Source organism: Thermobia domestica, chromosome 3, assembly GCF_964235325.1.
Source record: "Thermobia domestica chromosome 3, izTheDome1.hap1.1, whole genome shotgun sequence".
NCBI lineage: Eukaryota > Metazoa > Arthropoda > Insecta > Zygentoma > Lepismatidae > Thermobia > Thermobia domestica.
In genome coordinates, this window is record NC_137456.1 from 306,719,370 (window position 1) to 306,738,803 (window position 19,434).

General features: G+C 36.2%; 1 protein-coding gene across 1 annotated transcript in view; it reads right to left on the reverse strand.

Annotated features, from left to right (window-relative positions):
- LOC145681775 (uncharacterized) overlaps positions 1–19,230 on the reverse strand; it is an 88,378-nt gene extending 69,148 nt beyond the window's left edge. Inside the window, exon 1 of the mRNA XM_081753387.1 lies at positions 18,947–19,230. Within this exon, the coding sequence (XP_081609513.1) occupies positions 18,947–18,988 (42 nt within the window). The 5' untranslated portion in view covers positions 18,989–19,230. The remainder of the gene's footprint in view (positions 1–18,946) is intronic.
- Positions 19,231–19,434: the final 204 nt, after the last annotated feature.

The following is a 19,434-nucleotide window of genomic DNA, read 5'->3' on the forward strand; positions in this document are numbered from 1 at the left end:
TAAGTGAGAGCTGTACCGGATCTGGTCGGATGACCTGGACAAAACTCTTGACGCAACTGACTCAAGAGAGACCCGAAGACCCATCCACTACTGGTGTGTGTGTGTGTGTCTTTGCTGCAGAACGTCCCAGCTTGACTCTCGGTGGGAGAACGTTGAGCGCACAACAGCGGTCCCTATTTCATGTTGAATTTTTGGTGTTGTTTTCACATAGTCTTGCTGCCGACCAAGAACATAAACACAAATCGTTCAAGCTACAAGTGATAAAATTTGCTGAAGAAACGGCAACAAAACTGCAGCATGTCATTTCGCTGTGCATGAGCCGAAGTTGCCACTTATATACGCGAGGATATGTGTTTTCTTTTGTACTGAGCGAGTGCACTGAAATAAATTTATTTAATAGAAAGGGTAGTTAAATTACATCCAATCATGTATAAAATAGTTGATTGATGGATCGCAGATGCGTAATACCTAGTGAATTTAGCAAACTCTTATTTATACGGTTTGCAGACTATTTGTGCAGGGTATATTTATTAATTTATTTTTGGTAATCATTTTATTAAAGAATTACGAATTTTACGCAAATAAATGAAAAATTCTTCAAAAAATATGTTACATTATTTAGAAATTATTCACTGATACTTCCACACTTGGAAATAACGTTCTGGGAAGCTTTTCAGAAGCAAACGTTAGATGTCTTTGAACTGTCGCGTTCAAATGTTTACCTTGAATACGTTAACAATATCTTGTTAAACAAACCATTCCTCTCCTTTGTGGAAAAGCTCTGTTGATACAGTATTCCATTTCTGACGCAAGTCTTTACAGCCAAATGGCACATGTCATATGATGTGTGCGCGTGTGAAGATCAATGGCAAACGTGTCATTGGTGTTTCAAGTTTCTTCATCTGCTTACGGTTCGAGACTGATTCGTAAAAGTATTATGCATCACCTTCATGCTTTCAACCAGCAATAGTATATTATTAGACATCTTCTCTACGCGTCAATTTATGGGATTTCTTACTAAATAAATAATTAGTTTTTTCTTTCACTTACAATTAGGATCACAAGGGCCACATGTGGGAGAAGAAATTTTGGGAGAAATGTTCTCTTCTTACTTAATTTTGAGAAGAATGTTCTCTACTTAGTTTTTGTAAAGACTGTTCTCTACTTATTTAATTTTGTGGAGAATGTTTTCTTCTTACTTAATTATGAGAAGAATGTTCTCTATTTACTTTTTTTTTTGTGAAGATTAATTCTCTACTTAGAAAACTTAATTTTGTGGAGAACGTTCTCTTCTTACTTAATTATGATAAGAATGTTCTCTACTTACTTTTTTTTTGTAAAGATTGTTCTCTACTTAATTTTGTGAGGAATGTTTTCTCCTTACTTAATTATGAGAAGAATGTCCTCTACTTATTTTTTTTTTTTTTTTTGTAAAGATTGTTCTCTACTTAATTTTGTGAAGAATGTTTTCTTTCTTAATTATAAGAAGAAGGTTCTCTACTTACTCTTTTGTTAAGGAATGTTCCCTGCTCACTTAATTTTGAAGAGAATGTTCTCTACTTACTTTTTTCCTATTTTTCTGTACAAGAAATTCCCTGATTTACTATTCTCAATCTTTCCCATCAACTCAATTTTTAATTCTTCACATACAGTACATCCAGTAATGTTATTCAGCCGGTTCGCTAGAACCGTTTGTTAAAATATTTCGAGTTCGCAGAACCGTTAGTAATATTTACCCATTATTATTATTATTATTATTATTATTATTATTATTATTATTATTATTATTATTTTACTAGAACCGTAGATAGAACAGTAAATTTTACCACCCAGGAAAAGTAAATTTTAGTTTAACCATCTTTGTTTTTAGAAATTCTTACAGCTACAGGGTTAAGCATATGATCTTTCAGAACAAGGCATAAGCGTTTATTTCTTAATCTCAAAGGCTCAGATATCAAGAATAATAACTGGGAACACATGACGGTTATTTATGTTTGTAACGCATATATACCATTATCAACATTTGTCAATCCATTGCTGGATTAAGGTCTTTCCAATACTTTTTGACAACTATCTTGGGTAATTAGTTCCCAAAAAATTCACACAGTGATACCTACTACCTTATATTAGGATGCTGTGTAGGTCCATAGTTGTCACTTGGGACATCCAGTAAAAAATTTGCTTTTGTCTATCTTGTATGCTTTGTTTCCTAAGAGAGTAATATTTATCTATCCACCTATCCATCTGCTATTTCTCTTTCTCTCTCGGTTGTTAAAAAATTATAACAACACCAGTGCATACATCCTTTTAAATCTACGACAAAAAAAAAAAAAAAAAAACACTCTATCATGTCTTGGCTAACTACGTTAGGGAAAACAGCTAGAATTTCCCCCTAGCAAAACACTCAAACAAAACAAAACTTCGAAGTGAAAAATGGCCTATTACATGCCTGTTTCATAGTATGAATACCCGTTAAATTTCTGTCGGATGAAATTGCGAGCGGTATATTCTTCATGTACTTGGATCGCTCAAGGTCTTATTAAAGTTCACAGTTATTGATGTGTTTCTCATTGTTTCGTAATAAGCACAGACTCAGTTCATTTGATGTTTTTATTACAGCATAATACAATTACAAAAGAGTTATCGAATGAATTATAAATACTGTCTTTCTTTATAAAACGATGCACAATTGACAAACACTTGTATATCAATAGAAATATTTTCCTTATGATGACACAAGTATTTCTTTATTTAACTCATACTGTTAAAGCAGTGGTTTCCAACCTTTTTTTTAATTGGCGATACATTTTGCTGAACGCATACGACATCGCAACACTTCTTTACTTTTTTTTACTAATAATAATATAAAATATAATAGTGTAGGTATATAAGTTTCTAAATGTAGTGACTGTGAAGTACTGTGCTTCGTTGCTGTGTGTTGGAGGATTTGACTGACATAGCCTATCTCGAAATTAATTTCAACCAACTATTAAATACAGAGGACACCATGGTCTAGTAGCAAGTGTTGTACTCACGTATGCATTGTCCCGGGTTCAATTCCCAGCTGCTGATTCTCAATTTATTGTGTCCACCCAGCGTCGTGACGGAAAAGGGAGAGTCATATGAATAAAAGGCGTGTGACGTCCTCTAATCTGATACACCTGTCCTTATAACGCGTTGTCGCTAGACTGGACATAATTCACCCGGTCGCTAATAGATGTGTTGGAGTGGCTCAGGCCCACAAAGAGCTGTCATGCCAGTGGTTAGTTAATTTTATTAAACGTTTAATGATTATTAAATTCTAAAATTTTGCTACACACTCTATGGCACTGCACGACAAACCTGTGTGTTGGGAATCACTCTCTTAAGGTACAATGAAGCTTCATCATCCACAATATCAACATTATGACAGGCACTATCTCACACACTTCTATATAGATTATTAAATGTATCTTATATTTTATTTATTTATTGCTTCACTTCGTAAGTTTGTGTGTCTGTGTGTGTGTCCATTTTTTTTTTCAAAGCAGAAACTTTCAAGAACCAAAAAAGTGTACCTCTCACTGACCATTTAATAAGGCCTTTACCTGTAACCATGTCAATTTATCGCGCTCGGGTGACGATAGAACATTAGCCATTTTAACGAACTACACACATTCAAAGGCAAAATTTCAAAATTAACAAAAAAAAAAAAAAAAGACTTTTTTTTTCTAAAAAAAAAAAAGGTCAGTTAGCAGGAGGAAAGTGCAAAGAGAAAGTCCGACGAAACGACGCTGCTCATGAACTGAATATCATATCTATTCTTTTAAGTATCATAAAAACCTAATTATGTGGCGCTAGTTTAAAAAACAATAGTGTCACCGAAAGACCATTGCCAAATATCGTATATTTTCTCACATCTCTTATTGCCTTATAGCTCAGACATTAGCATCAGATTTGTGTGTGGTACGTGGCAGGTCCGTAGCCAGCCCAAAAATGTACGGGGAGCGGGCTAAAGTTAGGGGGGACCGATCCAACCATATTATAGTTCATTTGCATGCCTACCGTGAAAATTTTAGGGGGGCCCGGCCCCCCTAGACCCCCTGGATACGGGCCTGGTACGTAGATGTGGACTGTTGATGGAGCAAAGACTTCATCTTCCTCAAAAAGGTATTACAGACACTGACAGCTGAATCTTCATAACCGAAAGGAGAGTAGGCAGCCTCCAGACTCCTAACGGAACATTAAATAAATAAAATGTTACGTGAAAGTCAGATATAAGGTAGGAACTCCATATTATCGTAATAGCCACAGCTGTTACCATTATCCTATTATAATTTCTCAGCCTCCAGACTCCAAATGGAACATAATTAGGATTAGGATTTTAGATTTCTGGGCTTTCGGCACCTATGTCCATGTTAGCCCGTCACTAGGATTAGGATTAGAATTTAGATTTCTGGGCTTTCGGCACCTATGTCCATGTTAGCCCGTCACTAGGATTAGGATTAGAATTTAGATTTCTGGGCTTTCGGCACCTATGTCCATGTTAGCCCGTCACTAGAATTAGGATTAGGATTTTAGATTTCTGGGCTTCCGGCATCTAAGGCCATTTAGCCCATCACATTTTCAGGGATGACGTCCCTCAGCGAGCACACAATCCGGGGAAAGGGAAGGAAGGAAGGATTGGGAAATGAAGAGGGCGGCCTGGTACGAATGAGGAAAACCCAGGAAAACCTCATTCAGGGAGGCTGGCCTGAGAAAGCGTTCTTATACTTTTTCGACCAAGTGTCAAATGGAACATAATAATAATAATAATAATAATAATAATAATAATAATAATAATAATAATAATAATAATAATAATAATAATAATAATAATAATAATAATAAATAGCGTTATGTGAAATTGAGATGTACACAAGTTCGTATTTTATATCACTAATAATACTACCCAGGCATCGAAAACTAGTCAGCAGTTGTATTTTCTCTCCTCACAGCCCTACCGGTAAGTACGCGTACCATAGTAAAATAATTCGCTAAGGACAAATGTCAATGGAGAGCTTTTGTGAATACATCGGAACGAACAGACAGACATACATACAAAAGTCGTATTTTAGGTATGTAGGGGCTAATAAACGTTCGAATCCGTTGAAACTTTGAATTAGATATTTTTCACAATTATCATAACTTCTTCTTTCCCATCGCTGCTTAAAGGTGAAAAAGGATCCAGCAAGATAACAGAAGCGCTGCTCAGTTGTTGGATTACAGAGAAACTGAACTTAACGGCATAATCGAACATAAACTGTTTTCATAAGAAAAGGGAAAATATGGAAATACCCTAATATCGACAACATCGATACATCGCAATATCTGAAAATATTAAATGTCGATCTATTGATACACCTGTATTTTGATCTTTGAAAATATTGATTGGTGACATCGATACATCGCAATATCTGAAAATATTAAATGTTTATATATCAATATTTTGATCTTTGAAAATATTGATTGGTGACAACATCGATACATCGCAATATCTACAAATATTGAATATCGATTTATCGATCACTAGAATTTCTCAATATTGGTATTTTGATCTTTGAAAACCGATTGGTGAATCGATATATCGAAATATTTTCAGTCCTAGTAGAAAGTAGGCCTTAAAAGATAAGGAACAAATAAATGGCTAAGAACAGAAGTCGTTGGGGAGTATCGTGAATGTGGAACTTAACCCCCGGGTTCCATACGTATAGAGTTAGTAACAAATAGCATTTTCAATTTATTGAAAACCTTTTGTCTAAATTCAGTAATCAATTTTGTAGGTATTACAAGGTTCATAACGTCCAAATCATTCTTCAGTGAATCGAAGCATTCTACTGTAACTAACAGCTTGTCTATAGCTCCAACCTTCAACCTCCAACTGTATATGATTTTTTTAGCAATATTGCAACCAAGGATCTGCAGAAAAATGGTGTTATAATATCGTTACTAATTTACGTTACAGAGTAGACGCTATCATAGACACATATCACCATCATCGTAGATATTCTCCCATTATTGGCAACACTTGCCGCAACTGAGAAGCTTAAATGCTCCACCGTCTTCACGTATGAGTTTTCTGTTTTGATATCATCCATGATTACAGTTTCCTCCGCCCACGTCCCTCATGATACAGTTCCTTCTTAGCCAATGTCCCAACCAGTTTCTCTTCCTCTTCTTAATAATATCTAAAATTAGTCATTTCCCCCTACCGTTTCTAAGACTCTCTCATTCGTTTTCCGCTCGACCCAGCTAATTCTCTCCATTCTTCTTCATACCCACATTTCGGAAGCTTCCACTCGGTTTTCATCATTTTTGTGTAATGTTGATGTTTCTGACTCATACAATACAATATTCCACACGAAGCATTTTAGGAGTGTTTCTCTCAACTCTTTATTCAAGGTCCTACAGAACAGTATTTTCTTCCTCCTAAAGGCTTCTCTCGCCATTTCTATTTTTGCTTTTACTTCGCATTTGCACATCATATCATTACTAATAATACTACTCAGGTGTCGAAAACTAGTCACCTGTTCTATTTTCTCCCCTCCTACTTCTATATTTGACACCGACCCCTTCGTTCCAATCACCATGGATTTTGTCCTCCTAACAAAGAGACACGGTTGACATTACAATAAACGTAATTGACGTTTAAGTAACGGTTAATGATTGTTTACCTAAACTGTATTTCGAAATTATAGGCTGTCATTTAATGATGATGACAATATGACAGTATGTATATCAGTGTTTTGATGCAGTTTTTACTCATATATATATATAGTGGCGTATTTACGATTTTGTTTCGGGAGGGGCTTTGCTAACTTTCGTGGCGGCTTTGCCTGGAAATGTGAAAATTCTGCAAGATATTTCATTTACTTTACAATACTAAGTAAGATTTCGGGGGGGGGGCTTAAGCCCGGAAGCCACCACCTAAATACGCACTGTATATATATATATATATATATATATATATATATATATATATATATATATATATATATATATATATATATATTGTATTGATTTTACCTATGATGCCAGGTTCACGTACTTGTTAGCAGTGTTATCTAATTGTAGTAAGTAGCTAGATAATAACAGCTGGGGGTACCGTTTAGAAGTTCAAGGCAAACTAATGGTAAATGAGAACATCGCTCCTATGCTTTTGTTTATTTATTGCTTTGATAAATTGACTTGCATTTAAGTGCTTTGTCGGCATCGAAATTATACAGGACAAGACCTAAAGTTAAAATAGGATCTGAATCCACGGGCGCCGGCCCGGAATGGGTAGCGCGAGGGAATTTGGGTCCCCCAAAAGTAAGATTGGGCCACTCAGGATCTAGATATTTGCTTCGGTATGTGAAAACGGAACGTACACACCCAAATAACTCTTCTTTCCCTCCCTAAATTATACAGAAAGCGGAACCGCTGTTTGAACAACTGTAGCGCATTTTATTTCCTTCCAGTGGAATCGAACCCAGGATCTCCTCCATCGAAGGCACACACTCTAGCCATTAGACTAGGAAGAAGTACTAATTTTTTGCTTATGTATTTAACTAAGTTTCAAATAGAGTCTGTGATTTTAATTTAGACTTGTAGGCCTATCATTTAAGAATCAATAGCGATAAAAAATAAAGTTAAGAAAAAATGAGAAGTTTACTTTTTGTAAGACATTTTTATAACTATATACTATTAATGTCGCGAAGTGCACTCACAGTGGGATATCCTATCATTCATATGCAAAAGCCAAAGTTGACCCAAAATAATTTATTTATGTTGAATATGGAACTCTTACCTTCCTACATTGGCCCCGTAAATTGATGTGACATCTTTGATTAGCATCAGTGCTTTTTAGATAACACTGCTAACAAGTAGAAATACGTGATTTGATACAATACATGGTAATTTTTTGTTTTTAGTAAAAAGTAGATCAAAACACTGACACATATATACTGTCATATTGTCATTATTAAATAAGAACTTCTAATTTCAAAATACAGTTTATATTAAAGTAAACATACATTAGTAAGGCCTCATCCCGGCGAAATTGAAATACCGCTAATTTTACAGTAATTATGTTATATTTTCAAATAGATAAAAGGAAATTAAAAATGTGGAACAGGAGCGCCCTAGACAATATTATTTTGCCTAAGGTACCGTTATCACAAGTCACCCAGTAACTTTCCGTTTTCAGCCGTTTAGAAACGCGAAAATAAATGCCGATTTTCATAACACTAGTTAACAAATTTAAACTTTTTGTTTGTTACATGAGAAAAATCACCTGATCTTAAAGGAACTTTTTGCGCTGAATTCGAATATGCACTCGGTTTCTCTCCATCACGTACAGTTTTCCCGTAACAGAGGGATTTTCGGGAAATTCCCTCAAAAATTTCCCTTTTTCAGATATTTTATTCCCCTAGCTCCTGTTCCCTTACATACAGTAACATAGAAATTATACCTAAGTATACCTTGATTTATATTTAATAAACCCTAAAAGTTTCGTAAAAATCGCTTTGTTCTTTCTAGAGAAATAAATATATTTGTATGTATACTGTGTGCACTGTTTATTGCACCTGATAGTAATGCTTTCAGATCTCCTGAGTTGGGGTAAAAACGATTTGCTTTATTACTACAGACATAAAAATGAATATTTACAATAGTCAACAACACACTTGTATTGCTCTCTGTAAATTAGAAACGTGTATAAAAATAGAATGTACTTCCAACGTATATTTTTTTAAACGTACAGTATATATATATATATATATATATATATATATATATATATATATATATATATATATATATATATATATATATATATATATATATATATATATATATATATTAATACATATATATACAATTCTCCAAGTTTTTTCGTTTTGTTCATGAAATGGTTATCAATATTTGTTATCAAATGTAACAGAATGCAAAAGAAAGAAAGAATGGAATACAGACTCATTGTTGACAACAATGAACTAATACAGTCTGAATTTTCCACTACGGTATCGTTTCCCCCCTCCCCCCGCGCATTTCTTTCTTTCTTGTGTTCTTGACACCTGGTGAGGGAGTTTTGTACATTTTTATATTGACGTGTGGTTTAACACTACTTCACTTTCAAAGTTGTCTTTGCTGCTAAGAGTGCTTTCATGTTTGATCTTAACGGCATTATACCCAACTAAGATCAGAAGTTTAGTTTGTGATCAGTACAATGGCGTCAAGAGGACGGCGTTCGTGTGTTAACTCACCAAATAGTTTTTGTTATGTGTGTGGCCATTTTGTAGTTAAAGGACAGTGTAGATCCATTACGCCATCGGTGAAACTAGCATATTATATATATTTCGGATGTCGCGTGGGAGATCAGGACAAAACTTGGGCACCCAACATAATTTGTGCGTCGTGCCACGTCACTTTACTTGCATGGGCCAAAGGGAAACGGAGGTTCATGGAATTTGCTGTACCAATGGTGTGGAGAGAACCCACCAACCATCTGGATGATTGTTATTTTTGTCTCACAGTAGTTAAGGGACATTCTAAAAAAAAAGCAAATACACAATAAGTTATCCCAACGTTAAATCCGCAATTAGACCTATTCCGCACGGGGATGAACTTCCACTTCCCGAGCCCCCTACCAACTGGGAAGAGATATGGCCAAAAGACTCTGATGATGATCATGACCTTGATGAACCATCGACATCAACATGTACATCCAAGGATCCAACGTTCATCCCTGACTGTGTTCGCGAGCCACATTTCATCCGGCAATGTGAACTTAATGACCTAGTCCGTGATTTGCACCTGACAAAACAAGAGGCGGAACTTCTGGGATCAAGGCTCCAGCAGTGGAACTTATTGGATGCAGAAACGAACATATCAATGTACAGGAAAAGGCATGTTCAATTTTCAAGCTATTTCTCAATGCAAGATAATGTGTGCGTATGAACGGATATAAATGGGTTGATGGCGGAGCTAGGAATTCCTTACGTTCCAGAAGAATGGAGGTTATTTATAGACGCGTCAAAGGTCAGCCTTAAAGCTGTCCTTTTACATAATGGAAATAAAAAAACTTCTATACCACTTGCGTACTCAGTGAAGATTAAGGAATCCTATGACACCATGTCAACTTTGCTAAATCTTATAAATTACAAGGACCATTGTTGGCAAATATGTTGTGATCTCAAGGTAGTTGGTATTTTATTAGGACTGCAGTGCGGTTACACGAAGTACCAATGTTTTTTATGTTTATGGGATAGCCGAGCTGATGACAAACATTATGAAGTAAAGGAATGGGAACCTAGAGTGAATTACGTACCTGGAGAATGCAACGTCAAATACGCTCCTTTGGTAGATCCTAATAAGATATTACTACCGCCACTTCATATCAAGTTAGGACTTATGGAAAACTTTGTCAAAGCCATGGACACATCTGGTGAAGGTTTCAAGTATTTGCGAGATAAGTTCCCTAACCGGAGTGATGCTAAGATTTCAGCGGGAGTGTTTATTGGTCCCCAAATTAGGAAATTAATGCTTGATGATAGCTTTGACAGCAAGTTAAACAGTGCTGAGCTAGCTGCCTGGACAGCATTTAAGTGTGTTGTGTGCAACTTTCTGGGCAATAACAAAGCTGAGAGTTACACAGAAATCGTACAGGACATGATAGAGAAATACAAAGAGATGGGTTGTAGGATGTCTTTAAAAATCCACTTTTTGCACTCCCACCTCAGCTTCTTTCCTGCTAACCTAGGTGCTCTCAGCGACGAACAGGGGGAAAGATTCCACCAAGATATAATGGCAATGGAGAAAAGGTACCAGGGACGATGGGATCCTTCAATGATGGGGGACTATTGTTGGGGTCTTGTTAGAGAATGCAACATTTCTTACAAAAGAAGGAAGTAGTGTACGTTTTTGTAACCCAATGGAAGTTTCATATATTGTGATAGTTTTGATTGTCTTTTCATGACCTTTTGGTACATTTGTATTATTGTTTATTGTAAATTGTCACACTTGTAAATTATATTTTATATATGTGTTTGTGGTAATAAAGCAAAACGTTTTACCTCAACTTAAGAGATTTGAAAGCATTACTATAAGGTGCAATAAACAGTACACACAGTATACATACAAACATATTTATTTCTCTAGAAAGAATAAAGCGATTATTACGAAACTTGGAGGGTTTGTTAAATACGAATCAAAGTATACTTAGGTATAATATCTATGTTAGTATATTCAAGGGGACAAGATCTTGGGGTGTAAAATAAACGAAAAGGGAAATTTTTGAGGGATTTTCCCGAAAATCCCTCTGTTAGGGAAAATCGTACGTGATGGAGAAAAACCGAGTGCATATTCGAATTCAGCGCAAAAAGTTCCTTTAAGAACAGGTATTTCCTTTTATGTAACAAAACCTTTGTTAACTGGTGTAATGGCTCGAAATTGAAAGCAGATAAGTGAGTCGTGATAACGATATCTCATGTAAAATGATATTGTCTTGGGCGATCTTGTTCCACATTTCGATTATCTTTTATCTATTTGAAGATATCATAAAATTACTGTAAATTTAGCGGTATTTTAATTTCGCCGGGAAGAGGCCTCTTAAGTACATATACTAGAATTGTTATGCATACTGAAAAAGTTTATGGCAAAATGTTTTACTGGTCCATTGGAAAATTTATCAGCTTAACATCCAACAATTATCTCAAGTAACATTTTGGGTTGGCAAATGGTTGGGACAACCGACCATAGCTGGTTGGCCAACGGTGATTTTGGTAGTAATGCAAATCGTCATGCCAACAATTATTTGCAACGTTGGGCCAACAGAAGATTGTGTACAATTGACCAACCAACCAATGGAGGACAGTGTGCCAACCATGAAGGTGTTGGGCCAACGAGATTCAAACAAAATGCCAACGAGAAAATCACAGTTGGCCAACGATCGTTATTCTACGGAACGCCAACATTATGACAACAAAATAGAACATCGTCTTTCGATGCGTTGCCGAAACAACGATACACCTACGTTGAACCACTGTTTTGTTTTCGCTTGTTGGCATTCGATGGTTGATGGATTGTCGAATTTGCCGTTGGCATTTTGATAGTGGCTTTGCCAACGATGCCTACAAATAGACAACGGTTGGCACACCGTTTGACAACGAAAATGTTATTTGTGTAGGCTACGGGAGATGGATGATTAGGACAAGTTAAGGAAGATCAAGTCATGATAATCGGTGGAATGATAATGTAGAAGAAAACAGAAGTACTCCGAAATAACCCACGAACACAGTGTTGTCCACCACAAACTTACTTGGCCGGGGATCAAACCAGGAACCTCACGCACCAGAAATAAGCGCTCTGCCATTGAGCCACTGTGCTCCCCTAGTCCAGCGGTTCTCAAACTTTTTTTCTGAAGACGCACTTTACTGAACACTCACGACACATTTGTTTGATTTTTTAATTAATAATATGATGAACTGTAATTAAATTATTATTAATAAGATAAGCATAAAACTATAAGTTTCTATAAAGTAGTGCCTCTATGTCATGGGCGCCCGAGGTGAGGCAGCCCCTGACCAAGGACGCCGAATTCTCTGTAAATTTGGGGGGGGGGGGCATTCAGATGTAGAAGGCATATATGAGGATTTAAAGACAAATTGACTTCAAATTATGCCAAATATTGTATATTCTTAAATACAATAAGGGGGCCCACATGAGCTTTAGGAGACCCGGGCCACCTTGGCCTCCCCAGGATCGGCGCCCTTGCCCCTGACTCACGAAAATGTATTACGTAATATAGCAAACCACGTATATTAAATTCCAGAAATACCAGATGTGATATAGCAACCATGGAGATACTCCCGCTAAAAATTTTTCTTCGGGCGCCCCTACTCCATGTTGTACTCAGCATTGTTGCAACCGCTGAAGGTGTCGATTTGGTACACTGTTTCAGAATTGGTTTGAATTCACTAGTAAATTCTTCATGGTTTTTAAAATACTAAAATTTTGCGACACATACTACAGAATGCACGACACGTCAGTGTGTCGCGACATGCCGGTTGAGAACCACTGCCCCAATCAATCTCTTAAGAGAATATAAGTATTCGTAAAATCCGCTCCTGTGATTTGACTAACCTATTAGCAATCTCACTCGGGAATTCCTACATAGAACATACACTCACGTCCAAAATGATTATCGCATATCTATAACTGTCAGCATTGTTGCAACCACTGAAGGTGTCGATTTGGTACACTGTTTCAGAATTGGTTTGAATTCACTAGTAATTCTTCATGGTTTTTAAAATACTAAAATTTTGCGACACACACTACAGAATACACGACACGTCAGTGTGTCGCGACATGCCGGTTGAGAACCACTGCCCCAATCAATTTCTTGAGAGAATATAAGTATTCGTAAAATCCGCTCCTGTGATTTGACTAACCTATTAGCAATCTCACTCGGGAATTCCTACATAAAACGTACACTCATGTCCAAAATGATTATCACATATCTATAACTGTCTTCTTGTAAGAATATAATTTGATAATGATTTTGCAGGGTACTTTTAATATTGATACTATGTGTATAATCGATAAATGTATCTTTGTGTTAAATTTCATAGGAAAAGAATTATAAATACGAAAATTAGAATGAGTAAAACAAAATGTTGCTAAATGGACAAGAAAGTTCTATTTCCATTTTATTGTTGTTATTTACAGCTCTTTTGACATGAAATTTTCCATATACATGTCTTTGCCGACTATACACATACTAACATTATAAGAAATACCGGGCGAAATCGTTATGAAATTATATTTCTACAACAACACTTTTATAGACATACGACAATAATTTTGGAGATGAGTGTACATAAATATTGACGTTTATAACGCTGCAATATACTAAATTGTTTCCCGAGTTCCCACAAAAGAAAATCGATAACGATACAAAATAAACGTATTTTGTTACTACAACTAACGTTTACTTAGCGATTATTCATAGCTGTGCGTAGGCATAATTTCGTTAATTAACGGAGTGCGTAATGTTAGTCAACAAGTTGAATGGATCATTAATTGCCTTTTGTAAACGAATAAGTTAATTATTAACATCGTAGAACAGTATCGGGAATTGACTGATTCATTTTGATTCTCGAAGGTTCTGAACATGGGAAGTTTGTTTCTATTTTAGTGTCCAAATCGTAACTTTAAACCAAGCAAATTAATTTAACCCGTTTATTACATTGTATAGAGTCAATATATTCTACAAAATTTATTTAACAAAATTTTTAAGAATTCATAATTCCTACGCTATCAATCCACTTTACAAGCAGTATGTGTGTAGCTGTTAGAAGATAAATAACTATTAGGGGTACACACAAATGGTTTTAGGGTGCATGTTGCGTCCTTGAGATTATATGTGAAGGTCATAATATTTCATTAATTAGTTCAAAGAAACTGGAAAATTGTTAATTTGTGTGATAGGAAGATGGCCTCTATATATATATATAGGAGGCAGATAGGCAAATTGTGGGAAGATGGCAGATTTGGAGGAGAATGGTAAATGTAGGGAGAATGGAAATTTTGGGGGAAGAATAGTAAATTTGGAAGGAAAATGAAAATTTGGGGGGAGAATGATAAATTTGAAGGGAAATGGAAATTTGAGGGAAAGAACAGTAAATTTGGAAGGAGAATTGAAATTTGGGGAAGGAATGCAATTTGGAGAAGAATGGCAAATCCGGAGGAATATAATAAATTTTGAAGGAGAGTGGAAATTTTGGGGAAGAATTGTAAATTTGGAAGAAGAATGAAAATTTGAGGAAAAGAATGGAAATGAGAGGAAGAATGGTAAATTTGCAAGGAGAATAAAAATTTGGGGGGGAGAATGATAAATTTGAAGGAGAATGGAAATTTTGGGGAAGAATTGTAAATTTGGAAGAATAATGAAAATTTGAGGAAAAGAATGGAAATGAGAGGAAGAATGGTAAATTTGCAAGGAGAATAAAAATTTGGGGGGGAGAGTGATAAATTTGAAGGAGAATGGAAATTTTGGGGAAGAATTGTAAATTTGGAAGAAGAATGAAAATTTGAGGAAAAGAATGGAAATGAGAGGAAGAATGGTAAATTTGCAAGGAGAATAAAAATTTGGGGGGGAGAGTGATAAATTTGAAGGAGAATGGAAATTTTGGGGAAGAATTGTAAATTTGGAAGAAGAATGAAAATTTGAGGGAAAGAATGGAAATCTAGAGGAGAATAGTAAATGTAGGGGGAATGGAAATTTCGGGGAATGAAAATTTGGAGGAGAACGGTAATGTGGGGTGAGACTGGAAATTTGCAAGAAGAATAAAAATTTGGGGGGAGAATGATAAATTTGAAGGAGAATGGAAATTTGATGGGAAGTATGGTAAATTTGGAGGAAAATGAGAAATTCTGAGGGAGAATGGAAATCTGGGGAAAGAATGGTAAGTCTGGAAAATAATGGTAAATGTAGGAGAATGAAAATTTTGGGAAAATAATGGTAAATTTGAATATGGTAAATGTAGGATGAGAATGGGAATTTGGGGAAAAGAATGGTAAATTTGAAGAAGAGTTGTAAATGTAGGACGAGAATGGAAATTTGGGGAAAGAATGGTAAATTTGGAAGGAGAATGGACACTTGGGGGAGAAATGCAATTTGGGGGAAGAAAGGTAAATCTAGAGGAGAATAGTAAATGTAGGGGGAATGGAAATTTCGGGGAATGAAAATTTGGAGGAGAACGGTAATGTGGGGTGAGACTGGAAATTTGGAGGAAGAATGAAAATTTGGGGGAAGAATGGAAAATTTGGAGGAGAATGAAAATTTCAGGAAAGAATGCAAATTTGGGGGAAAGAGTGGTAAATTTGGATGAGAATGGTAAATATGGGGTGAGAATTAATATTTAGAGGAAGGATGTATATTTGGAGGTTACACCGATTGGCACCCCTGATAATATATACAATGTGCTTTTTAATGACGTATTTCTTAAATCTAGAATGCGCAGTTGAAACAGTGTAAGTCAGAAATTGGCCAAAATGAGATAAGTCGAAATTTGAGATCTATGTGTCATGCCCACCTCCAGTTAACTTGGTGTAAGTCAATTCTGAACGTTAGTTGAATAATCGCGTCTTGGTACTGTCAGTATATATAAGTGATTCATACTTATGTTTGGCAAAATAAAATATCGCTTCCTGAAAACATTTTTTTAAAAACTTATACTGTTTCTCTCGCGCAGTCTATAAATAAATAAATGATGTCCTTTTTAGCGCCATAAAAATGTTTTCCTCACTTTTATCGAAAACTACACATGAAAATTGACCCTTTAGTATGCCTGATATTTTAGCTCGATGTGAACTAACGAGTGAGATACGCCTCATCTTTAGACAAAATTTTACAGAAGTTAAACTCGAGCTATATCTCATTACCAGCTTGACCAAATTCTCAAACTGAAAAACCGGGACAATTTATATCATGTGGTCTCGGATTTAAAGTTTTATGTGTTATTTGTTATGTCTCTTAAACACTTTATCTAATTAGTAACGCGTACGTAAGCAGGAATTTATTTTAGGGGGGATGCAAATTCAATTGTCGAAAAAAAATATATTAAAATTTGTAAAATCACCCCTAAAATTAGACTAAATTTACAGAAAATCGGGATTTTAGAGAAAGGGTTCAGATCCCAGGACTCATTCCCCTGGGAACGTCTCTGTCTAGTAATACAGGAATTTAATTAGTGTAACATCCAAATGATTTACAGTACAGCATTAACAACATGCATTTTCAATTTGATGTAATATTATTACAATTGAAAAGTATTTAATTTACCTTACAATTTATATATAATGCATTTTTTTCTAAAACATCGTTGATTTGTTTACTCCTTCTTGTTCACCTCAACAATAGGTTGGTGGGCAACATGGAAATTTTAAATCTTTCTCTCGCTTGGGAGAGCTGTTTTATACTTTGATAAGGCCTCTTCTTCGTAACTGCGTCTAGATATTCTATCCTTGGTCTTCATCTTCCTGGTTTTCTTTCTGTCTTTCCCTCTAGCAGCACAGTGATCCAATCGGAGCGTCGAATAAGATGGCCAAGCATGCTGTTTTTAATTTTTCCTATTATTATCTGTCGTCCTTTACTAGCTACCTTTGACATACGCAGCATTCTGCGCCACCACCACATTTCAAATGCTTCCAGCTTGGATATTTCAGCTTTTCTCAATGTCCACGTCTCTGATTCATAAAGCGCCACGCTCCATACCAGTGCCCACATCCAGTGGCGTATTTGGGGGAAGGGTTTTCGGCTTAAGCCCCCCCCCCGAAATCTTACTTACTATAGTAAAGTATATGAAATATCTTGCAGAATTTTCACATTTTCAGGCAAAGCCCCCCGAAACAAAATCGTAAATACGCCATTGGACACATTTCTTGATGTCAGGGGCGAATCTGCCCTCCCAGAACTGGACACTTTCTTATTTTATATATAAATAAAACCCATCCCAGAGTTTGGAGCTCTTAAAAGTAGCTCTTAGTAGCAGTATTACAACCCCCCCCCCAGAAGTCCGTCCTGGATCCGCCCCTGCTTGATGTTAGCAGTCCTCTTTTTCTATTGAATGCTTATTTAGCCTAAATGATCAGGCATCATTAGATCATGTATTCATTATGAGCACTGTTTTTAACATTTCCACATTAGGCGAGTCTTTCTTCTCTCCAATACGTGTTCATTGAATTAGGATTAGGAATTACATTTCTGGACTTTCGGCATCTATGGTCATGTTAGCCAGTCACATATGAGGGATAACGCCCTTTGGCGATCACACTATCTGAGGAAAGGGAACAAAAGAAGCGACCTGGGACCTATGTGTTAAATACCATCCCGGCATTTACCTGGTGTGAACGAGGAAAACTCAGGAAAACCTCATTCAGGATGGCTGGCCTGAAAAAAGCTTTTACACTCTTTCGACCGAGTGTCCTTACCGGGAATCGAACCTGGGACCGCTCGCACTACAGATGAGAGCGTTAGTAACTACGCATATATGTTCATTGAACTAAAGATCCGCTCCACATGAGTATTTGTTCCGGGAATACACAAAACAAACTCCACCATTTTACAGATGTTGTCAACAGTGATGTGTAGGTCCTAATAACAGGGGCGTAACTTAAGGCTTGGGGGCCCTCCCGTAGACAGCGTGGTGAGGGGCCCCTTTCTACGTCCCACTTCACGATTTGAGGCCATCTGATGCTGGGGCCCCCGCAATGCGGGGTCTGCGGGGCCCTTATTTACGCCCCTGCCTAGTAATGTTGAAATATTTTAAGTTTTTCGATACAAGTGCCCATTTTTAAAACGTGGAATATCCAGATGTTCCGAAAAAAATATTCTTGGGATATCGGAACATTATTTGTTCCGGGAACATAGGAAATAAACACACTATTTAGCAGATGTTTACAACAGGTATAGGTCCTAGTAATTCTGAAATATTTTAAATTTTTCGATAAAAGTGCCTATTTTTTTAAAACGTGGAATATCTAGATGTTCCGAAAAATATTGTCGGGATATCGGAACAGCTAGTGTAGCCGGGATTGCCGCGGTAAATCCGGTAACTCTGGTCAGTCTGCTTATTAACCTTAATATCTATTGCCTCGCTGATATCATAATAAAGAATTTAATGAAGGTTACTTCTGTATCAATTTTTACCTTAACAGTTGGCATGGTCCTGGCCTAACATCAACTTTTAGTTCTACAAAAATAGTTTTTTTAAAACGATTTTCTCGAATGTTACGCATGAGGTTATACTCTCACTCATATCATGTTGTTCAGCCCAATAAGATTTATTCACTGATACATGGGCATTTGGGCACTTCACCGTCATATGCTAATAACACTGTAGACAATTTTCAGAACGTAAAAAGTACATAACACACTAAATCTTACCTTGGAGTTATAGTTCCAAATGTTCTTTATATAACTTGCCATCGTTACGGTTATCACCTAAGATAAATGTTTTTTAACACAACAATATATTGGCGGCAAGTTTGTCTCTCACTTCTGTAACATCATATTGTCGCACTTAGACGTATTGTTAAAATTTCCAAGGCACAAATTCAAAGGAAACAACTACATTAGCACATATAAACAAAAACAGACACACACTCTTCTCAGCACGCCTTCCTTCAACTAAGTTGCTGGTCGCTGGCACATCACAGACATTCACGTTATGTTAATAGCCTCGACGATAACACAACATTCAGTGGTGCCAAGTACTAAGAGCGAAATAGTACTAAGAGCACCAATAACTTTTTTCTAAACAAAACAAGCAAGATACACATGGCCTTCCTTAATATATATAAGATCCCCAGTATTCATGGTATTTTCTGTGATCTATTTATTATTATTATTATTATTTATAAGCGTGCTAATGT